Below are 24804 nucleotides of genomic sequence, written 5' to 3'. Positions count from 1 at the left end.
TGTAAAAAAATGATAGTATCAGTTCAATAAAAGCAATCACACAAAGCAATTCACATGTGCCTATTAGTGTATGCTAGGTACACACCATACAATTTTCTGACAGATTTACTGTCAAAGATCGACTATTTCTAACAGGTCTGATTTCTGATCGATTTTCCATAGGAGTGAATGGAAAGTTGATCGGAAATGGTATCAGACCTGTTGGAAATAGTCGATCTGACAGTAAATCTCAGAAAATTGTATTGTTTGTACCTAGCAATACACATAGAACAATACCAACGAGCAGTCGCACGCAAAGCATGTCACACGTGCAAGCAGCCATACACATAGAACAATACAGCCACAGACAAGCAATCACACACAATAATGTGCTATTTGAAATAGCAAGCAATTCACTATTTTCCAAAATCACTATCGAGACACTTGTGGTGTATTTTAAGGACATCACAATTTTAGTGCATTTGTGTGCAAAGCAAATTTGTGATTTGTAAATCATCTTCATTGGTAGGCACAGAAAAATCTTCTGGGTTCCGCAACATTCACTGCAGTCGGATCTGCACTGAAAAATTGCAAATTGAAAAATCACATACAAACGCCATAAACTTTGCAAAAAAACACCCAAAGTACATTGAAGCAATGCCCAAAAAATTGCAAACACACATTCGTACATAAGCAGAATTTGCACTTGCAAGTGTGAATGGCCCCTGAGAGCTGGGACCCACTAGGGCGTTTTTGACATCGCCAACAAATGCCGGCGATTCCCAAAAACACTTTGCCAATGAAAGGGAGGGTACTTATCCGTTAGCCGGGCGCATCCGGCAGGTGGCACTGTTGTTGCTAATTTCAATCACAAAACTGTGAATGTAAACGCCGGATGCGCCCGGCTAAACTGTATGTAATGGGCCCGGCTAACTGAATGTAAACGCCGTAGGTGGTAACTATGTATATTAACCACTTCCGGGTTCTCGGTGTGTATATGTACGCCCCTGAATCTTGAAGTGTATTCCATGGAAACGGAATGAGCGGCCGTTCCATGTCAGTTCACGGAGGGTGTCTCCGTGAACACCCTGTAAATGTAAACACACGGTGAAAATCTTCCCCGGTGTTTACATGTATACGGCGCTGCTGCGCAGCAGCGCCGTAGAGGAGATCGGCGATCCCCGGCCTCTGATTGGCCGGGGATCGCCGGCATCTGATAGGCTAAAGCCTATCCCATCAGGCGCAGGACGGAAATCCGTCCTGCGCCGCTCACAGGGGGAGGGAGAGGGAGGGAAGGGGAAGGAGGCCAGGAAGCGCTGCGGAGGGGGGCTTTGAAGAGCCCCCCACGCAAGCGCAAGCAGCCGGCGGCGATCAGACCCCCCCAGCAGGACATCCCCCTAGTGGGGAAAAAAGGGGGGAAGTCTGATCGGCCTGGCTGCTATCTGATCGGTGCTGCGGGCTGGAGAGCCCACGCAGCACCGATCAGCAAAACCCATAGTGGTACAGAAGTGGTTAAAGAAGAGAGTTAATTAAATGACAAATAAGCCGGCGGCAATGTGACAGATCAAGCCGCCGGCTTGCTTCGTGTCTCGCTCTCCTCCCCCCTTGCCCTCTCTCGTATAGAGCCCTGGGGGGGGGGGGGGGGGGACATGCGTGTCCCCCCAGAGTCGTTCGTCGCGGCAGGGAATCCTGCTTGTTTTATTGCGACGAACGACTCTGGGGGGACACGAGTCCCCTCCCCAGGGCTCTATACGAAAGAGTGAAAGGGGGGAGGAGAGCGAGACACGAAGCAAGCCGGCGGCTTGATCTGTCACATTGCCGCCGGCTTATTTGTCATTTAACCTGCCTGGCGTTCTATTAAGATCGCCAGGGTGGCTGCGGGAGGGTTTTTTTTAAATAAAAAAAAAACTATTTCATGCAGCCAACTGAAAGTTGGCTGCATGAAAGCCCACTAGAGGGCGCTCCGGAGGCGTTCTTCCGATCGCCTCCGGCGCCCAGAATAAACAAGGAAGGCCGCAATGAGCGGCCTTCCTTGTTTTGCTTACATCGTCGCCATAGCGACGAGCGGAGTGACGTCATCGACGTCAGCCGACGTCAGCCGCCTCCGATCCAGCCCTTAGCGCTGGCCGGAACTTTTTGTTCCGGCTACGCTGGGCTCAGGCGGCTGGGGGGACCCTCTTTCGCCGCTGCTCGCGGCGGATCGCCGCAGAGCGGCGGCGATCAGGCAGCACACGCGGCTGGCAAAGTGCCGGCTGCGTGTGCTGCTTTTTATTTCAGCCAAATCGGCCCAGCAGGGCCTGAGCGGCAGGCTCCGGCGGTACTGGACGAGCTGAGCTCGTCCAGACCGACCAGCAGGTTAATTAACTCTCTTCTTTAATATACATATTGTTGCCACCTACGGCGTTTACATTCAGTTAGCCAGGCGCATTACATACAGTTTAGCCGGGCGCATCCGGCGTTTACATTCACAGTTTTGTGATTGAAATTAGCAACAACAGCGCCACCTGCCGGATGCGCCCGGCTAACGGATAAGTACCAAAGGGAGTAGTGGGAAACCCACTAGTGCGATTGAGATTAGGGGTAATTGCAGTCGCAGGACATGAAGCATTTTGAGCGCTCAATGCTCACTATATAAGCGATTTTGCAGCGCTTTGGGGGGCCGAGTAATTACAATTTAAATAAACTTTATTATACTTACCAGGTGTCCAGATTTCCTGCATCTGTCTGTAGCCCCGCCCCCCTAAAGGAAGAGGTTACATGCGCTTCTCTGATTTGAGAATCACCTATGACCTCTTCCTTTAGGGGCGGGGCTACGGACGGAAGCTGGACATGCGACACCCGGTAAGTATAATAAAGTTTCTTTTAAAAAAAAAATCTCTAACCCGGAAGCACTGTACAGTTTATTGTACAGCGCTTCTAAGCGCCTGGAAATGTGATCGTCATGGCCGTTTCTACCCCCGTGCGGGGCGTGCCGCCGCCCGGGGCGCTGCTGGGAGGGGGGCGCTGTGATGGAGGGGGGAGCCGCAGCCGCAGAGAGGGCAGCCCGACCTCTCCCTCCCTCTCCCCGGGCCGCCCTCCATGCGATCGCCCCTCGGACGGAGTGCAGAGTAATGCGCAGGGAAGCGCTACAGAAAACTACTCACCTCGCTGGCTCCAAGCGCTGCTCTCTCGCCGCCAGTCTCCTCTCTCTGCCTACACGCTGATACACACACACGCTGCTTCCTGTTTAGCAGCGTGTGTGTGTATCAGCGTGTAGGCAGAGAGATGAGACTGGCGGCGAGAGAGCAGCGCTTGGAGCCAGCGAGGTGAGTAGTTTTCTGTAGCGCTTCCCTGCGCATTACTCTGCACTCCGTCCGAGGGGGGATCGCATGGAGGGCGGCCCGGGGAGAGGGAGGGAGAGGTCGGGCTGCCCTCCCCGCGGCTGCGGCTCCCCCCTCCATCATGGGGGGCACCTACCTAACCTATACTGGGGCAGCTACCTATCTAACATATCCTGGGGGGCACCTACCTATCTAACCTATCCTGGGGGGCACCTACCTAATCTAACCTATACTGGGGGGCACCTACCTAATCTAACCTATACTGAGGGGGCAGCTACCTAATCTAACCTATACTGGGGGGCAGCTACCTATCTAACCTATACTGGGGGGCACCTACCTATCTAACCTATACTGGGGGGCAGCTACCTATCTAACCTATACTGGGGGGCAGCTACCTATCTAACCTATACTGGGGGGCACCTTCCTAACCTATACTGGGGGGCACCTTCCTATCTAACCTATAGTGGGAGTGTCACGGACGATTGCGGGGACGCAGGCGCGTCCTGGACGACCGTGAAGAAAAAGCAATCGCACTCGATTCCCTGCATCGATTGCGCTTCAAAACGGTACAATCCGGGTTGAGTGTGTAGGGGCAGCTGCAGTCTTTTCTCAGCAGAGAGAGAGCCCCAGCCTAAATGCTGGTTGGCCCTTTTGATATGCTAATGAGCCTGGGCCCAGAGAGTCCCTGGCTTCAAGCTGTGCTGATGGCCCATCCATCAGGTATAAGGTGACAAACACCATGACAGAACCAATTTAGAGTGAGGAAACTCAGACACTCCGACTCCTTTTCCCAGCAGGGAGCCGACATGTGGCTTGCTGCTGCCAACTTCAAAGAACCTTTGCCTGGGAATGACCTGGTATAAATCCCAGGGGTCTCTCATATTCCATAAACTGCTATATGTATCATATTTTCTGTGTTGCCAGGCTGGCAGACCCTCCAAACTAACAGAGCAGGTAGGGCCCTGCCTGGCGTTGGTTCTGAGAACATTTCAGAACCTTCTGAGGTAAAGACTGCCCGTTAGGCAGTTCAACAGTGCCCTAATGGTACCACAGGGGTCCCACCCCTCATGTTTGGTATCAGACTGCTGGGTACATCGAGGCAGACCTGAAAATATTAGTAAATCTGCCCTGACCTGTACGGTTCTGTGAGATAGAGCCCATATATGGTTAAGGCATGATTTCTGGTCTACAGGACAAGGGCAGGACTCATCTCATGTTCTAAGGGGGTGTGTGGGCCCGCCCTCACTTCCTCCTACTGAATCAGGGGCATAAGAATGGCAGAGGAGCCAAACTCAGGGTCCTCCACACTGAAACATCTTGAACTCATGAGATGCCAGCTTGAGGATATGCTGGCATCCACCTGGTCTGAACTCTGGACTTTGAAACCAAGAACTTTATGATTCTTCCCACAATAAGGACATCTTTCCAGGAACTAAGTATTTTTTCTCCCTTCTTTTATTTTTCATACTGGCTATTACTGTCTTAATAATTGTGATTTTTAATAAATTGTCTGTACATATTAATTATTTATATTGCGTGAATAAACGACTTTCTCTAAGTCATTCACTTTCCGCTACCCTGCTTATCAGCACACACAGAACTGATCCCGGGTCTCTGAAGATACGCTACTGTTTGTTTGTTGTTGGCTAGACAGAATATCGTGTGTTTAACCGTTTTATTCGCAGGATTAGTCAGTCAGTTAGTGGGCCCCACGGTCCCATAGTAACCGCGGTGGTGGCAGTTTACTCTGAACCAGTAGGTGACGTGGTAATCACCCGTATCTCACAGGCGTCCTCCTGGTTTGTCCGCGGCCAATTCTTAACGGTTCCTGCGCATTGACGGCGACCAGAGTTCGCACGATCTGTGCGCTGGCATCGTTTAGAAGGCTAAGTGCGGTCAGCCACTAGAGCTCCTGTGACAGGGAGCATTAACTTATCTAACCTGTATTGGGGGCACCTACCTACCTAGCTAGTCTATACAGGTGACAACTATACTGGCTACCTATATTGGAGGCACCTACCTAACTAACCTATACTGGGGGCATCTACCTATCTAACCTATGCGGGGGGCAACTATTCTGGCTACCTATATTAGAGGCACCCACCTAGCTAACCTGTAGTGGGGGCACCTAACTATCTAACCTTTACCGGGGACGCCTGCCTATCTAACCTATACTGTGGGCAACTATACTGGCTACCTATACTGGAGGCACCTACCTGGCTAACCTATACCGGAGGCAACTATACTGACTCACCTATGCCTGGCTACTTATACTGGGGGGACCTATAGCTGGCTACCTATACTGGGGTACCTATTCTGGGGGAATCTATACTGAGTGCAACTAGACCTGGCTAACCTACACTGTGGGCACCCATACCTTGCTTCGGGGGGGGGGGGGCGCAATTTTTACACCCTCGCCCTGGGTGCATTTTAGCCTAGAAACTGCACTGGTGATCGTAATCGCACTAGGAATTGCTGCACACAGCGTTGCTGCGATTTTAAAGCACTGCAGTGATTTCTAGTGGGTTCCAGGCCTAAAGGTGCGCACACATCCAATTTGGATTGGACAATTTTACTACTTCCATGTAGTATAATGCTATAATATACACCATACAATTTTGTGTTAGATAGATGGTTTGATGGATCATTTATGACATGTCCGATCTTATTTTCGATTGTTTTTCTGATCGATTTCTCATAGAAGTGAATGGAAATAGATAAGAGAATCAAATCAGAAAATCGAATCAGAAATCGATCGTACGGAAAATCGACTGAAAAAACACATTGGGCTCTATTCATAAAACATTTGTGGCGAAAAAACTCCTGGAGGGAAAATACCGCAGCGGTATTTTAGACTTCTGGGTGGTCATTCAAAAAAATCTTGCCAGCTGCGATGCAAGTGCGGAGATCTCCCGCTAATGGCTGGCGGTAAGCTGTCGGAAGGCATGCGGAAACACTTCAGCCGGCAGAGTCCCTCCGTGCACTGCTCTCTCTGGGAGGTCTGTCCCATTCACTTGTATGCAGAGGGCCCAACCGTCCCGATCTCGTCGGGACTGTCACGATTTGGGGGGGGCTCTCCCGCTGTCACGGTATGAGCCCCCCAAGTCCCGGCAGCAGTGGGCAGCAGTAAAAAAAAAAAATGATCGAGGCGCCAGCCGCGCCTAAGTGATATGCGGGATGCCGGCCATAGCATTACTACCTCCCTCCCTCCTTCCCTTGAGATCTGCCCCCCCTGTGTCCCCGTTAGCAGAGTGCGCAGCGAGCGGAGCGGGCTGTCATTACCTGCGTCCATGCACGCATACCGATGTCCGGCTTCACTCTGCTTCCTGTGATGTCACAGGAAGCAGGAAGCTGGAGAAAGACATCGGTATGCGTGCATGGACGGAGGTAAGATGACAGCCCGCTCCGCTCGCTGCGCACTCTGCTAACGGGGACACGGGGGCAGATCTCAAGGGAGGGAGGTAGTAATGATATGGCCGCATCCCGCATACCACGCGCGGCTGGCGCCTCGATCATTTTTTGCCACCCATCCTCACCCTCCTCCCCACCCACGGGCACCCTTACCCTCCTCCCCACCCACGGGCAGGGTGTATGAGGGTATATTTAATTTAAAAAAAAAAAGAATAAGGGCATAAATATTAATAAAAAAAAATATTAAAACCGATGGTAGGCGTGTCTTGGGGGTGTGGTTAGGGGTGTGGCCAGTGTCCCGGTTTCTTAGTTTAAAATGTTGGGAGGTATGTGTATGTAATCCGCAAAATCAGAGGAAGCGGTATTTCCCGTCCACATACCGCTTCCTCTAAACTTTATGAATGGCCATTTTGTTACTTTTTTTCTAGATAAATCTAGAAAAACACTGCAGAAGGCGGAAATTTCTCGCTCTGCTGGGAGATTGTAGATTTTCATGCGGGAACAGCTTTTATGAATGCCCACTTTGCTAAATGGTCGGGAAAGACCGCTGTTTTGAGCGGAAAACTTGCGGTAACGTTTTATGAACAGAGCCCATTGTGTGTCCGCACGATATTGAATACTATGAACAGATTGGGCTCTATTCACAATCACACATGCGGTAAGGGATTTTTACCGCTATATTACCGCCAGTGATAATTTCTGCATATTTTCCACATTCACTAAAAATGTTCCACATGCGGAAACAATGCGTAAAAAAATTGGGAAAACATGCGTAATCAGGTAGTAAACATGCACAAATCATGCGGAAAAAGTGGCATAAAAAAAAAAAAATGGCAAAAAAAAATAATTAAAGTCCAGCAAACAGCGCTAAAGGCTCCAGACTCCATTTCAGTCAATGAGAAGCAAAATATAGTACTATTAGGTGATATAAAAATCGGTAGTTAGAAATAATCAGCCCCTTTTTCTTTGTGAATTTAATTTTTTGCGGGAACTACCGACTTTTGCTGACATTTTTCCGAATTATTTGTGAAGTTTTAGCGCACTTTTTACGCATTCGGTAAACAATGTGTACAATTTTACACATATGGGAAAAATTTACCGCAAGTGGTTTTCCGCATGCAGAAAATGATTGTGAATAAAGCCGATGGTGAAGGTAAGCTGTCATATTACATGGGAGGTGGTAAAATAGGTCAGCAATTGGCAAATCAGGCCATACATGTCATTTTTAGCGGCAAATTCAAGCACTCTGAACCCTGCCAGTTATCTTAGACGTAGCGAGTAGCATGGTTCGTAATTTCAATCTATTTGCAACAAAAACTGATCAAAATTTTGATTAGACTGAGGCATTGTGTTACAGGAGCCCTAGTGGTCAGACCGCAAATTGCCTTCCAAACGGTGCCAGCGCACGGATCATGCGAACTCTGGTCGCAGTCAATGCGCAGGAACCGTTGGGGAATTGGCCGCAGACAAACCAGAAGGGAGCCTGTGAGATATGGGTGATTACAACTTACACACGATTCCAGGGTATAACTGCCACCACCACGGGTAGGGGCCCGTGGACCCGACTGCCTGACTGATCCTGCGAATAAAAACGGTTAAAACACGCTGTATTCTGTCTAGCCAACAACAAACAAACAGAGGTGTCTCTTCTGAGGTCTGGTTCAGTTCTGTGCGTGCTGAAAAGCAGGGTAGCGGAACAGTGAATGACTTTGATAGTCTTTTTTTCACGCAATATAAATAATTAATATATACAGACAATTATTAAAATCAACAATTATTAAAACAGTAATAGCCAGTATGAAATAAAAAGGGAGAAAATACTTAGGGTTTGTGGAAATATGTCCTTTTGTGGGAAGAATCATAAAGTCCAAGCAAAATGGTTTCAAGTTCTGCAAAGTTCTTTGTTCCAGAGATAAATTCAAAGTTCAGCAAGTTTTAAAATCCAAACAAAATGGAGGATGTCCTTTGTTTCAATTCAGACAAGATTGCCACTAGCCATGTGCCCTTTGTTTCAGCTCCGGCAAGATGGCCACCACTTGTTCCTCATGGTGGCCGTGTGTTCATGAAGATGGAAAATGGAGGAATGAATAGCCCGGGCAGCTCATGTACTTTTAATGGTGCTGCTTTCAGAGGCGGGCTTCCAGAGTCGGCCCCCGGGCCGAACTATGGTAATCACATCTGGGCAGGGGCTTCCACAAGCCACATAATCCTGACATTTCTCTAGACCGACCTACGCGGCCGGCACACAAATAATTACATATTCTCGATCCCCAGCACCTCCCGATTAATATGATACCTTGGATGCGGGTGTTAGGGCGTATGGTTACCGAGGGGTCCATAACTCCTTAACTGACCGGGCCATCACAATGAATTTCATATCAGCACGATGGCCAGATTTTACCGAACAAGACTATATGAATTTTATAGCTGTGCGATATACGGTCTCCATTTAATAGGTAAGAAACCCTATCCCCCAGGTTTTCCTATCTGCCTGGTCGGTGCCGTTCTGGCTGCTTTGTCATGGCCCCCTGGAGAGCCAGTTTCCTTTCTCTTTTCATGGGGCCATATGGCTGTGGGGGAAAAGGAGCTGGTCCCTGCAGGGAATCCAGCCACGTGCAACATTCCTGAGGGGAATGCTTTGCTCACAGGGGAACAGGTCTCTGGATTAAAACACAAAAGTGTCGTTTTCTGATCGCTTGCACGACTGCACAGATCCGACAGGGAGCGATCAGGAAAGCAACTGAATTCTCTAGATTCACCTGCGTTTCTCACGGCTATTCTGTGACACATTGCGTTAGCCAAAACTTCTGATTTAAACGAACCATTACAATATAAATCACATCACATTTGCTATGCGATTATATTGTCTGTTGCAACACAGTGCAAAGTGTCAGTGAAAGTAGCCTAAGCTAATATCGTATTTTCAGTGCATGATTCTGTTTTGCAGAAAATTAGCAATATAAAGCTGCGGTCTTGTTCTGAGGTAACTGCTGCTACTGATAACCGCTACTGATACTCCCAGCAATAAAATGTGGTTAAGGTTCAGAAATGTCCACAGTCAGAGAAGTTGATTATTCATATTCAGCGTTCAAGGTGTTCTTGGCTGGGAACCCACTAGGCAGAAATGCTAGCCTTGCGTAACATGCAACGTTTTTGTTGCTAATGCAAGTTTATGGGCTGAATGCAACATATATGTGCGTTTTACAGCATGCGTTTTTCAAAATGCACAGCTAGCTACATAATTTTGAAAAACGCACGTAATGTATCTCATTGTGCTCTATTCTCAAAGACTTCCCGCATGCGGTAAAGTACATGCGGGAAGTTTGCGACCAAAATACCGTCAAGTTGACATTCTCAAAGTGTTCCGCATGTTTTTTCCGATTGCGGAAATAGTGCGGAAAAAGTGCGGGATTCATGCGGAAAAATTTCCGCAAAAGTCGGTATTTTCCGCAATAAATCAATTCTCAAAAATGTTCAGGCGCATCATTTCGTCGTTAATTACCGATTTTTTTTATCACCTACAAGTAGTAGGTGATATATTCCGCATCTCATTGACTTTAATGAAGTCTGGAGGCTTAAGGGCTGTGCTTGCTGGAATTTAATTTTTTTTTTTAAACACTTTTTCATGCGACCTTTTTACCGCATGATTCCTGCATGACTAATAGCTGTTTCTGCATCTTTTTTCCCGCATGCGGAAAACATGCAGAAAATATTAGTGAATGTGGAAAAAATGCGGAGTTTACCGCTGGCGGGAATATAGCGGTAAAATTTTGCGGAACTTTTGGCTCTTTGAGAATAGAGCCCAATGAAGACACATTACGTTTTACATTATTTTCAATAACTTTTTGTTTAAAAATATGATACTGTATGTTACTCCAATGATAGAGAAAATATTGAAAAACACAAATGAAAATGCATCAAAAAATTCAAAAACGCACAGCACAGAAAATGCATGGTTTGCTGCACTGCCTACTGTGCTCCCGGCTTTCCAGTTTCAGATGTACTGTATTTTTCGGACTATAAGACGCACCTAAGTTTAGAGGACAAAACTAGGGGAAAAATATATACTAAACCTGGTGCAACCATGGTGAAGGGGCATCTTGTGGATTATGCCCCATTTGTACCTCTTGTGTCCTCCTCTCCCTGTGTCCTCTTCTATGACCATTTGTGTCCCCCTTATGTCCTCCTCTATGCCCCTTTGTGTCCCCCTGCATCCTCCGGTTGTCCCCCTGTGTCCTCTGTATGGACAGTACAGGGAGTCCCTGACATTGCAGCGGGTTGGAGGTTTGTATTGGCAGGCATTCATAAGTCAGGAACTCCCTGCATTTGGACTATAAGACGCAGTGACTTTTTTCCCCACTTTTGGGGGAGAAAAAGTGAGTCTTATAGTCCAAAAAATACAGTAACTATCCCTTGCAGGGCGACGGGGGGGGCACTTCATCTGGGGTTGTCATAGGGCTGGTGCATACCTAGAGCACTTCTGAACGCTTTTTAAAATGCCATGGCCTCAATTCAACTTTAGGTTTGCCTGAGGTAAAATGTTTCCTGAATACTACATGCCTCGTCACCATGGCGATAACTCTAGAAACATTATTAAAGACAGTAGATAAGCTTAGTGAATTGAGGCCAATGTCAGTTGCCTGTTTCACCGTGATGTTGTGCTCAGTCCTCTACTTCCTATTAGGGCTGCTGACTAAACTCAGAGACAAGTCCCAGTGAAATTGAAAAACAGAAAATAGACGTGCCAGTAGTCCATACACGATCAATCCAGATTATACAGACCTTTAAAGATAAAATACAGGAGAACAGACATGCTCATGGTGAGCATTGCCTCAACAGTACACCCTTGTTCTTACACACAGTGTGTGACAGAAGAAACTGTCACCATAGAACAGGGGAGATCACACACACCCTTTTTGCCCCTGCTCACCGGATAGCTTCTTTCACTTTTGCATATAAATAAATCTGTGCTGAATATAACGTTACATTTGTACAGCGGGAGACATGGCAGCGCTGTCACACAAAAATTATACCTGAATGATTTATCTCCATGGATGTCCAGAGCTCCAGTATCTGGACTAAGTGTGTAATATTGTCCAGTTACTGGAGCTCTGCACATCTATGTTCTATGGTGACAGTTTTCTTCCCTCACGCAGTGTGTGTAAGCACAAGGGTGTACTGTTGAGGCAATACTCACCACGAGAATGTCCGTTTTGCTGTGTTTTATCTTTGAGGGCTCATTTCCACTATTGCGTTGCGAAATCGCTGCGGCAAAATTTGCATGCGGATGCAAATTTCGCATGCGTGTGCATGCGAATTCGCATGAAAATTCGCATGGATGACGATGTATGCGAATTTAACCATGGCAATGCCGGTGTGCTTTTCCATTGATTTCATGCGAATGTGAATTCGAATGAAAAATGTTAGATCCACCAGAGAGGCTTCTCCCATCCTTGCTGAGCCACCACTCTTCTATCCATGATTGCAAGCACACTGATGTAGCACAGAGGTGGTCCTGCGCAGAGAAAAAAGCCACGCATGCACGGCTCTGTGCTGCTTCTACACAGGCATGGGCCATCTCGCGCCTGTGTACGCACACAAAAAATATATCCTTTGGCATGCCAATAAGGGATGGTCAATGAGTAGGGAAGATCAATGAGATGCAAATTCTTCAGAAATTATGCAAATGTATGCAGTTCAAAAATGAAGCAATCAATTTAGGCCTCCTTTCCACGAACCGTTGAGCTGTGTGCTCAGCGAGCAGTTACCAGGCAGAAGCAAGCAGTTATCATGCAGCAATAAGCAGTTACCAGGAAGAAGTAAGCAGTTATCATGCAGGAAGAAGCAGTTACCAGGCAGCAGTGAGCAGTTGTGTGAGTTTGAGAGGCATTTCGCTGCCTATCAACAGTCCGTGGAAAAGAGTCCTAAATCCAGGTTTGAATTGATTGGTCCATTTTCACGCTGCATATATTTGCATACAAATTTACACACACTTGCATCAACTTGGAATATTTTTTTTTTTACCGTTTGATCATCCCTATCAATGAGATGCAAATAATATCGAGATGATTCAGCATTAATGCAAATTTAGTATGCAAATGTATGCAAATGAACCAATCAAATCCTGCTGTGGTAAAATTCGATTGGTCCATTTTCAAGCTGCCTAAATTTGCACACAAAATTTGCATAACCTTGCATCAACTCAAAATGATTTGCATTTCATTGACCATCCCTAATGCCAACCCACAATGCTGCATTAACCTGCTTCCTTTTTGATCTAGTAAACAAAATTCTGGTGATCCCATACAACATGACTGCGGTCACTGGGCTCTATTCATAAAAAAGTTGTTGCGAGAAAACTCCTGGAGGGAAAATACCGCAGCGGTATTTTACACTTCTGGGTGGTCATTCAAAGAAATCTTGAAAGCTGCGATGCAAGAGCGGAGATCTCCCGCTGAAAGCTGGCGGTAAGCTGTCGGAAGGCATGCGGAAACACTTCAGCCGGCAGAGTCCCTCCGTGCACTGCTCTCTCTGGGAGGTCTGTCCCATTCACTTGTATGTAATCCGCAAAATCAGAGGAAGCGGTATTTCCCGTCCACATACCGCTTCCTCTAATCTTTATGAATGGCCATTTTGTTACTTTTTTCTAGATAAATCTAGAAAAACACTGGAGAAGGCGGAAATTTCTCGCTCTGCTGGGGGATTGTAGATTTTCATGCGGGAACAGCTTTTTTGAATGCCCACTTTGCTAAATGGACGGGAAAATCCGCTGTTTTGAGCGGAAAACTTGCGGGAAGGTTTTATGAATAGAGCCCTCCGTGTTTCTGTTTCCACAACACCTAATTGTACAGTCATTCAACTGAGCCCTGTTTTCCATGGACTGTTCATGGGCAGTGAAATGCCTCTCAAATTCTCACAACTGCTCACTGCTGCCTGGTAACTGCTTGTTGCTGCCTAGTATCTGCTCACTGCTGCCTGGTAACTGCTTGCTGAGCACACACATCAAGTCTGTGGAAAAGAGGCCTAAAGTGTACCAGACACGAGTTAACTTAGGCCTCTTTTCCACGGACTGTTGAACTGTGTGCTCAGCAAGCAGTTACCAAGCAGCAGTGAGCAGATACTAGGCAGCAACAAGCAGTTACCAGGCAGCAGTGAGCAGTTGTGAGAGTTTGAGAGGCATATCAACAGTCCTTGGAAAAGAGGCCTATCAAGTTTTATACATACCTGGGTCTTGCTCCAGCCCCATCTACATGGATCACTCCCACGCCACCGTCCTCAGCCTTCTCCAGCTCCGGTACCGGGTCCCATAACTGCGGCCAGTCTGAGCAAGCGCATTACACTCTCTCCGTCTCTCTCCACAGGCACAGTACTATTCTCTTCCAGAGACAGATGGAGGAAGTGCACTGCACATGCTCAGACTAGTTGAAGTTACGGGACCTGGTATGGTAGCTGGAGAAGGCTGAGGATGGCAGTGTGGGAGCGATCCAAGCAGATGGGGCTGGAGGAAGCCCCAGGTATGTATAAAACTTTTATTTTAACTCGTCTCCGGTTTCCTTTAACCCTTTGGGGACCGGCTGCCTATCTCCCCTTAAAGGGAACCAGAGGCCCCAGAAAGAAGATTTTATACATACCTGGGGCTTCCTCCAGCCCCATACGCACGGATCGCTCCCACGCCGCCCTCCTCCGCTTCCTGTATCCGGCGGTACCGGGTCCTGTAGTTTCGGCCAGTCGGCGGCAGCACGCGGAGAATTGTCCGCATCACAGGGGCTCCCGGCATACCCGTACGCGTGCAGCTGCATACTGCGCATCCGCACGCGTAAGGGTATGGAGGGAGCCCCCGCTCATGCGGACATTTGGCCGCGTCCGCCGGAAGTGACGGGACCCGGTACCGGCGATCCAGGAAGCGGAGGATGGCGGCGTGGGAGCAATGCTGGCTTATGGGGCTGGAAGAAGCCCCAGGTATGTATAAAATCTTTTTTTCTTTTTACGATTCCGGCGTCTCTGGTTCCCTTTAAGGACCAGGCCACGTTACATTTGGGGGGGGGGGGGGAGGTCAGGCAGCCAGATCCATAGTATAGCTAGCTGGGCATGGTGTCCCTCTTGCAGCCAGGTGTCCCCCGTATTGCTAGCAGTCGTTACTCACCTCCCAGGCTCCAGCGATGAGCAGCTGTAGCCCCCTCTGCTCTAGCTGGCATCCCCGCTCGTACTGCTGCTAAGTTCCCAGGTCGCAGCTTGATGACCCAACACTTAACGCAGAGCGAGTGGGGATGCCGGCCAGAGTGGAGGTGAGCGCCGAATGCCGGGAAAAAGTCAAGAAGGTGAGTGGATCCTCTTCTTCCCCTCCTACTACAGCCGCCGCTGCCTATAGTGATCACTACGATACACTTGCGATCATAGTGATCAAGTGATTAGGAGCCATTCGCAATGGCTCCTGATCACTGAGGGAAGATGTCAACTGTCATAGGACAGCTTAATCTCCCCAGCAACCGGGAGGCGGTGTAAATCCTAAGGCTCATACACACATCAGACTATAGTCTTTGGAAAATGAAAGATCACAGACCAATTTTACCCCCTTCCATGTAGTATGAGAGCCATACCTACACAGTCTTTTCTATGGAGCTGAACGCCACATCAGGAAAAAATCTTTGCAAGATGCTGCACACACAGATGCTGTACAGACACAAAAGATCAGTATCTGCAAAAGATCTGTTCCTGCCAAAAATCCATTCCTGCAAATTGCAATGATAGTCTATGAGATCTGCAGATCATCATACACACATGATTTAACTGACATTCATCTGCAGATCCGCAGATCTGAAAATCCATCCTGGTGGATCTGATCTGCAGATGAATGTCATACTACATGAAGGGTGGTAAGATTGGTCTGTGATCTTTCATTTTCCAAAGACTATGGTCTGATGTCTGTATGTGGCCTTAAGGCCCATACACACGTCGGATTTGTGTGTATGGGCCTTTAGAGAGCCACAAGTGCGGCGCAGGATTTACCTACAGCAGTCCAGAAAAGGTTAATGATGTCCAAATGAAGAAAATATATGCAGGAGGGATCAAATCGTGGCATCTTGATGGGGGGTTGGCCTACAAGTCTATAAACAAAATATTTTCGTAGCCCTGCATCCTAAACTGATGCATTATAGTATTGCCCTATGGATTGGACATGTCATGCAATAAGGGCTGGGGCGGTTCTGGAGCGTTTTTTAAAAGGCTTGCAGGGAGAAAACCGCTTGGCTAATGATAGTGAATGGGATGGTGCACACCAGAGCGGCTCGTTTTTTCCACAAACGCAAACTCGGGGGCTGCAGCATTTTTTAGATTTCTGAGGCGTTTCTGCCTCAATGTTAAAGTATAGGAAAGTGGAAAACTGCTCTGAAAAACGTTAGATCAGAGCGGTTTTCCAGGCGTTTTTGTTACAGAAGCTGTTCAGTAACAGCTTTACTGTAACAATATAGGAAATCTGATACACAAAAACGCTCCAAAAACCGCTAGGCATGTTTAGAAAACCTCTCTAAACATGCCAAGAATCGCTCTGAAATCTGCTTCAAAAACCTCTAGCGTTTTGCTGATCTGCTAGAGGTTTTTGGTGTGCACTGGGCTTAACATGCAATTCATTGCCTTTTGCTTTAGGACTAATCACAAGTTGTAATTTGATCTCTCAGCTGTGACAATGGATGTTAACCTTATGTCTGCTTCCATGAAAGCAGGAAGTATACACACTGCAGATTGTAGGATTCGTATCAGCTGTAACACAGAAATGTAGAAATGTTTTTTTCTACAGGTTATTATGCTGTTGCTCATCTTTTAGAGCAGAGAGGAAGTTCTGAGTTCAGGTCCGCTTTAAGAAGGCAATATTGTACTTTATACTCCAATCCTTACAAGCTGAAGAAAAATCTATATGGGGCTCATACACATTATACATGTTATTATGCGTTTTTAAAATGCATGCATAAAGATTTCGGTACTTATCCGTTAGCCGGGCGCATCCGGCAGGTGGCGCTAATTACTATTCCCCCTCCAGGCCGCCATGGATAGTAGGGAAAGATTTAACTCTGGTGGAGTTTTGTAGCCACCTAGAGGATGCGACCGTCTAACGCAGAGGTCCTCAAACTGAGGCCCGCGGGCCGAATGTGGCCCCCTGAGGCTTTTTTACCAGCCCCCACCACTCAAAATGTGTAACTTATAGATGCGGTCAGCTACATCTTAAATATTGTTGGTCCGCATATAGAATAGCAGTGCTGGCACCACCCATCCACATGGAAGCCAGAAAGCAGTAATTTGCTGGTTTCCAATCAAATTCCACATCAGGTGACACTGCTGTCCCATTGGACTGCAGGTTGTCACCTGGGTCTGCTTCACTGTCTGGCCCACAAACACTTCTTCATCATTTTATGTATACTCCGGCCCCCCAGGAGTTTGAAGTATGTTGACCGGCCCTCGACCCAAAACGTTTGGGGACCCCTGGTCTAACGGATAAGTACCAAGATTTCAAAGGAGCACTCAGGCTGGGTTCACATATGACGTAGCGTGAAAGGCTGCGTTTTATGTAATGGTTTATGTTCATTTTGTGTGCTTTTATGTAGCGTTTTTACTGAGTTTTTGGTGCGTTTGCGATGCGTTTTTTCGTGCTTTTTTGCGTGCAATTGCATATGCGTTTTCCATACGTTTTTTATATTTCCATTTATGCAAATTACTTGGAAGATAAGCGAAAATACAGCAAAAAAGATTTTTTTTAAGAAAAAGCGTATATATAAAAATGCATTGAAAACGCATGAAAAACGCATACCGTTGCGCTCCCATTGATTTTCATTATGTCTGTTTTGGCAGAGTTCCTGCATATTATGCAACAAAACCAGCGTTTTCAAGACGCATACTGTAAATCGGGGTCTCTGCATTTTTTTTCGGCCTCCTATTGACTAACATTGCTGCATAACACACAGCGTTTTACGCCATGCTAGCGTTTCTGCTATGTGCGCACCCAGAGTCAGACATACAGTATGGGTATCATTCATAAAGCATTTCCGCATGCGGAAATGCTTAACACCGGTGACTTTCCCGACCACTCAGCATAAGCCCCATTCATAAAGGCTCTTTCCGCATGAAAAGGTGACAGAGCGATACATTTCCGCCTTGTGCGGAGTTTTTCTAGATTAATCTAGAAAAAGTAACAAACACATCCATTCATAAAGATTAGAGCAAGCGGTATCCGGAAGGAAAATACCGCTTGCTCGACAGTAGCGATAGGCGGGCGGAATACATATAAATGAATGGGAGGGACCTCCCAAGCAGCATCAGACAGAGCAGCGCAGGGAGGGAATCGGGCAGCTTTTAAGTTTCCGCATGTCTTCCGCCACGCTGCCGCCAGCTTCCTCCAGAAAACCTCCGCACTTCTTCCGCAACAGGCAGACTTCTTTATGAATGCCCACCCAGAAGTCTTAATTACCGGTTGCGGAGAAGAACGGTGTTTTCCCGCACTACCGACAGCCTGTTTATGAATGATACCCTATGTGTTGTATTTTCATTCACTCTGTTTTTTCCTAACACACTGCATCCAGTGAGGGTCATGTTTAGGAGAACTCGTGGAGGAGCATGTGATCAGTTTGGTCAGGTGATAAGCCTGGTACACACTTTCAACTATAATTGGCTAATCACTGACCAAGTTTACCACCTTCATGTAGTATGACAGTTATTTAATACTATCAGTTTGTGTAGGTAAAGCAACATACTACATGGAGGTGGTCTACTTGGTCAGTAATTGGCCAATTGTAATTGAAAGTGTGTACCAGGCTTAAAGAGAACCCGAGGTGGGTTTGTGAAATCCTATTAAGACACAGAGGCATATTGTGTGTACTGTGACCAGCCTCTGTGTCCTTATTTTCTGCCTCCAGTCCCCCTCCGCGCTCTGCTGTCCCCCTTATAAAAAGCGCCAGGCTAGCGACACACAGATCGTCGCTAGCCTGCTATTTACCTTCAGGCTGCCACTCACCGGCGCTACCCCGCCTCCTGTATAGCGCAGCTCCCCGCCTGCGTCCCTTCCCTCTCTGCCTCTGTAAGACGATAACTTACAGAGACGAGGAGAGACACAGGCGGGAAACCCACTATACAGGAGACGGGAGAGCTGCGGCGAGTGGCAGCCTGAAGGTAAATACCGGGCTAGCGAAAATCTGCGTGCCACTAGCCTGGCGCTTTTGAAAAAAAACAGAGCAATTTTCACCTGTCAGTGCTCCTTCCATTCAGTCGCCTATAACTTTATTACTACTTATCACAACTAAGCAATCTATATCTTGTTTTTTTCGCCACCAACTAGGCTTTTTTTTGGGGGGGAGGGGGTACGTTTTGCTAATAATTATTTCATTCTAACTGCGTTTTAACAGGAACAATAAGAAAAAATGGAAAAAAATTATTATTTTTCAGTTTTTGGCCATTTATAGTTTTAAATTAATACATGCTACCATTATTAAACCCCACACATTTTATTTGCCCATTTGTCCTGGTTATTGCAACATTTGAAATTTTTCCCTAGTACAATGTATGGCGCTAATATTTTATTTGGAACTAAAGGTGCATTTTTTTCAGTTTTGCATCCATCCCTAATTACAAGCCCATAATTTATAAAGTAACAGTAATATACCCTCTTTACTTATAAATTAAAAAAAAAAGTTCAGTCCCTAAGGTAACTATTTCTGTATTTTTTTTTTTTATTTGTAAATTTTATAAAAAAAATGTTGGTAGCTAATGGGAAGTGTGGGAGGTCAGGGCTTAATTTTACATGTAAAAATAAGGTAAAAACGCCCTTTTATAGAGGGGAAAAAAGTAGATGTAATTTTACTTTTTGGCCACAAGATGTCCTCGTCGCTCACTTTCTCATGTATAGTATTATCACGCATAGAGGAAGTGATGCGTGGACGGTCTTTGTGAATGGCGGAGACGTCTAATAGACGGCTGCGGTCATTCACACGGGGACTTAGATCATTAGATCAATGAATGAGAACTGTTTTCCCATTCATTGATCTAGCGGCTACCGATCTGCGGTAACAAGCGGCAGTAACGAGCTGGGGGGAGGAAGCAGTGGGAACGCGTGGCGGGACGTAGTAGCTACATCCCTGCACAGAGATATGGCAATTTGCAGGGAAATAGTTACTCGTCTCGGGGTAGATGAAGTGGCTAAAGATAAAATAAATATGGCAGCCTCCATATCCCTCTCGCTTCAGTTGTCCTTTAAGGGGATGATCACTCATCTTTCATCTGATTGGCAGCTCTGGATGCCTTGCTGATTCTCTTGTATTTGCATCTGTCTTGACCATTCAGCCTCCGCCTCTCTATCGCCCTCTCTCTACAACCACAAGCATCGGCACTGAGTCCTTTTAGTCTTTGTAAGGTTTTTTTTTTTTTTTTGTTAGAATGATGTACGGTAATTAATAGTCACCACATTCATGGCAGATAAGAAAAGCTGCTGGTTTAATCATTAGCTCTGCTATATGCGGATGCGAGGCGGAATGAGTGAATGTGTGGGATTGTTTGTGCTGGATTCGTTGCTTCAGCATGTTGGCTCACCCATACCTGAAGATTCTCATTAAGATCCTTGCCTGCTTGATCATCGCAGCCGGTGTCACAGCCGTAACCTGGTGCCTTATACAGGAATTCTATAAAGGTATGACATCTACAGTGTTATTACTGATCTCTCATGCAATGCCTATGCTCAGATGTTTAAAGGGAACCCGAGGTGAGAGGGATATGGAAGCTGCCATATATATTTCCTTGTAAACGATGCAAGTAGTGTCTGAGTCAAAACCCTGGAACAAGCACATGGCTAATCCAGTCAGCAAGAGTACCTGATCTGCTGCATGCTTGTTCAGGGTTTATGGCTAAAATGATTAGAGGCAGAGGATCAGCAGGACTGCCAGGCAACTGGTATTGTTAAAAAGGAAATACATAAGGCAGCCTCCATATCCCTCTCACTTTGGGTTCCCTATAAAGCAAAACTGAAGCGTTTTTAAAATAAAAAAATAAAAAAACAGATACTCGCCTAACGAAGGGGGAAGGCTCTGTGTCCTAATGAGCCTTCCTGTTCCTCTCCTGGTCCCCATCTTGGCCCATATGCAATTAACTTTTTGTTCTATGAAGGATGTGTGATAACAGAGGCGCCAAATTAGAGTAAAATTACTAAAAACAGTTTAAAAGGAGGGGGGTTTGGTGGTTACCACCCTCAGGTATATAATGACCAGCCAATGAGTCGTTATATATAAACAATATAATTTATTATGAGATCTCCAGGCAAACAACGCGTTTCACGGGTCAAATGCCCGCTTCATCAGGCAATCAATTTGGAGATACACTAAAGAGACAGAGACAAAAATAAAAGAAATACAATATACCAATGGACGCCAGGTACTTAAAATCATGAACATTGTCAACATCAAAGTGGTTCGTAATGTACAAGTTAGGTGCCAGACACATGACAATTTTGCACTAGATCGTGTGAAGGTATATTATAGTAAGGTGGACACATATGTCCATATAAAATCTCCTAGGACAGTGATCTGCAAACTTGGCTCTCCAGCTGTTAAAGAGAACCAGAGATGAAGCACCCTCTTGTATTTTACCTTTATAAATCAGTGGGGACATGACAGTAAACACCTAATCTGCTCTTTGTTTCATTGTTCTCTGTGTAATCTGACTGTTATCACCTCTGATAAGAATCCCCGACTGAGCACTCAGTCTAGCTTTGCTATGGAAAGATTATAGCTGAGTCTGTCTTCTGTGGTGTTATTTCAAGCCCAAGCCTGCCCCCTTGTGGCTCTGCTATAATGACTCAGCAATAATCATTCCCAGCAAAGCCAGATTTAATTGCTCAGTCTGGGATTCTTGTGACTGCTGATAACAGACACTTTTAGCAGTGAGGATGACACAGAGAGCAGGGTAAGTGTTTTCTCTAATGTTCTTACTGATATACATGGTAAAATACACAAGGGTGCTTCGTCTCTGGTTCCCTTTAAGGAACTACAAGTCCCACAATGCATTTGCCTTTATGAATCATGTGGCTGTCAGACTCCCGCAATGCATTGTGGGACTTGTTGTTCTTTAACAGCTGGAGAGCCAAGTTTGCAGATCACTGTCCTAGGTGATAATGTTTCATCTTCTATTTAAAATAACTTGTCAGCACCTTGTAACTTAAAAAGTACCAAAAAGTAGTTGGAAAAGAAAAGTACTATCACATTTTTTTTGCTTGTTTCCTTGCTTGCTGACAGTTTCAAAGGCATTTTATTGACATATTACGAAAATATCACCAATGAGAAAACTCAGGAGAAAAAGCTAATTGCATATGGGCCCTTGTAAAGATGCAATGGATTTTAAATGCCACTATTCTTTTTAACCTCCTGGGCGATAATCCGGAGCTGATTTCTCAGCCCCTGGTGGGCCGATTTCCACACTTTTTGCTTTGTTACACGCAGCTAGCACTTTGCTAGCTGTGTGTACAAGCCGATCGCCGCCGCTCCACACCGATTCGGCGCTACCCGCTGCGTTAGAGGGCCCCCCCCCTCAAGACCCCATGCGCAGCCTGGCCAATCACCGACAGGCTGCACTAGGGGGTGGATCGGGACTCTCCCAGACGCCATGACGTGGATGACGTCATCCTGATCGTAGCCACGGCGACGGGGAAAGCCAAGCAGGAAATCCCGTTCTGAACAGGATTTCCTGTTTGCTCTGATCGCCGGAGGCGAACTGAAGGGGTGGGGGGATGCTGCTGCACAGCGGCTATCATGTAGCTAGTGCTATTGTATTATTGTATTGTATCGCCAGGGAGGTTAATTCTTGCGCTGGTAAAATGGGTTTTAAATGTCATAATTCTTTTTAGCCTATAAGAAACATTGTATGTACTCTGTCCAAGTTACTATCACACTGTGTCTATGGTATGTGATGTTTAAGTGAACAACTGGTCTTATCTATTTGTCATAAATTAGCTAGCATCCCTGTGAGCCCCTCCTGATGGTGTAATTAAGGCATCCAATGACATTTATTTATATGTTCAGAAAGATGTACCTCCTCCGAATGTCCAGTGCATGGGTGTAACAATAACCCCTGCGACCCCTGCCATTGCAGGGGGGCCCCAGAGGCTTTGAGGGCCCTTCCTCCTCCCTCTCCTCAATTTTCACTGCCAATTAGCAAAAAACTCTACCTGTTTGCTGACAAAAAACGTGTGCAGGAGCATCTGTAAATTGTTCCTGCTTCTAGATGCTGCTTCATAGCAAAACCCTCTCTGCTGCCATTTGCCGGCTCCCGATCTCGTGACCCGCATGGGGTTCGGGGACCAAGGGGGCCCCATGCTATCATTTTTTGCAGGGGGCCCTATTAAAAGGGACACTTAAGGCTATCACAAAAATGAGTTTTACTCACCTGGGGCTTCCACCAGGCCCCTGCAGCTGTCCGGTGCCCACGCAGTCTCGCTCGGATCCTCCTGGCCCCGCCGGCAGCTACTTCCGTTTTTGGCGACAGGCCTGGGAACGCGAGTCAAGGTGCGTACACACATGCGACTATAGTCGTTTGTAACGATCGTTCCCCGATCTTTACCAACGACGATCGTTACAAAAAACGAACCACCGACTATTAAGTCTAACGACGAACGAGCCAAATCGCTACAAAAGAAAGTTCTGTCTCGGCGGATTTTAACCAACGACGATCGTTTGCAAAAGTAGTACATCGTTGGAAACGATCGTTCGTACCAGGCTGGACATGCGCATTTCACTTTTTCTCCAGGGAACTTTACAATTTTATGCGCAGGCGCATTAAGTGCTTTTACGTGGTGTAACGTTCGTTCTAACGATGTGATCGTTACACACTTTTACAACTAACTTTACTTTCGTCAATTAAAAGATCGTTCGTCGTTAACAACGAACGATCGTTGTCGCATGTGTGTACGTAGCATCATTCTTCCCGTTCCTGACCGCAATAGTAGTATAGAGGGTGCTATTGTGGCCAGGAACTCATTTTTTTTTTTTATAGACTTAAGTGACCCTTTAAGTCTAGTTACGCCCCTGGTCCATTGTATATAAGCTGTGTGTTCTAAATGATGTCAGTATACAGGAATCAAGTCTGAGGAAGGCTTCATAGCCGAAAGCTTACTTCTTTTCTACTAAGTAGACATCCTGATTCAAAATGTCTTTCTTTTACTGATGGCTAACATGGTACAATACTCCACTGCTACTTGTTTAGCTTTAGATAGACAGTCAATTTTTTTTTTCTAGCATCTAGTTACTGAAATTTCCCCTCACTTCCTGTTTCAAAGATGGCGTGTAGTGATGGTCAATACGATCATGTAAATAATTCTAAGTTGATGCAGGATTATGCAAATTGATGCAGCCTTAAAATAGTCCAATTGAATCTTGCCAAGGTGGAATTCGATTGATCCTTATGCTGCGTACACACTGGCGACTATGGTCATTTGAAACAGCTCATTAACGATCGTTCCGCCGACAATCGGGGAAAGAACTTTACCCAATTATCATTAACACGAACGACAAAGGAAAGACATCGGGAAGATGGAAATATCCAACCTGACGGATCATATCTACCGACAATCGTTACAAAACTATAGTGTGTACAGACATCGGCCGAGTTACAAGGGCCAATGCGCCTGCGTTGGATTCTGCCCAGCTTCAGTACTTCCTTTGTAGCGCGGCCGTAAAGATTGTTACATTGCTCATTTCAATTCAACTTTGTTTGCAAGTTAACAATCATATTTTTGTATCTATTGTAACTCCATGTCAGTGTTTTTTGTTTTATTTTATATAAATATGTACGCAACATTTCCTTCTGATCGTTCTTTTCTGCGAGAACTATCGTTAAAATGTGTATGATGATCGCTGCATCCCATCGTTGCATACCAATCTTTCCAATATCGTTCGTCTGGTAACTATCGTTCCTTGCAAACGATAGTTATCTCAAGTGTGTATGAAGCATTAGTAAAGGTGCATATGATAGGTAACGCCGTCCATTGTTGAGGTTTTTCCATTGCCTTGAATGGAGCAAATGGACATGTATGAACCGACCTATAAAGAAAACAATTGCCAATTTCAACCAAACC

The 24804-nt window shown here is 46.2% G+C and overlaps 1 protein-coding gene and 1 long non-coding RNA gene across 4 annotated transcripts in view; one reads left to right on the top strand and one right to left on the bottom strand.

Annotated features, from left to right (window-relative positions):
* The window catches only part of ADGRG7 (adhesion G protein-coupled receptor G7), a 92528-nt gene that overhangs the window by 3285 nt on the left and 64439 nt on the right, over window positions 1-24804 (top strand). Inside the window, exon 1 of one of the 3 annotated variants that reach the window (XM_068266172.1) lies at window positions 20245-20373. The exons of the other annotated variants lie outside the window; for them this stretch is intronic. Within the exon in view, the coding sequence (XP_068122273.1) occupies window positions 20265-20373 (109 nt within the window). The 5' untranslated portion in view covers window positions 20245-20264. Of the gene's footprint in view, window positions 1-20244; window positions 20374-24804 lie in introns of those variants that run through there. 3 annotated transcript variants of the gene reach the window in all.
* Window positions 20201-24804, bottom strand: part of LOC137545067 (uncharacterized) — a 48492-nt gene continuing 43888 nt past the window's right edge. The window contains exon 3 of the long non-coding RNA XR_011025987.1: window positions 20201-20365. This is a non-coding gene — a long non-coding RNA (uncharacterized lncRNA). The remainder of the gene's footprint in view (window positions 20366-24804) is intronic.

Source organism: Hyperolius riggenbachi, chromosome 2 (assembly GCF_040937935.1).
Source record: "Hyperolius riggenbachi isolate aHypRig1 chromosome 2, aHypRig1.pri, whole genome shotgun sequence".
Lineage (NCBI taxonomy): Eukaryota > Metazoa > Chordata > Amphibia > Anura > Hyperoliidae > Hyperolius > Hyperolius riggenbachi.
Note: the sequence above shows the minus strand (reverse complement) of the source record. Positions and strands in the feature narration are given on the sequence as shown.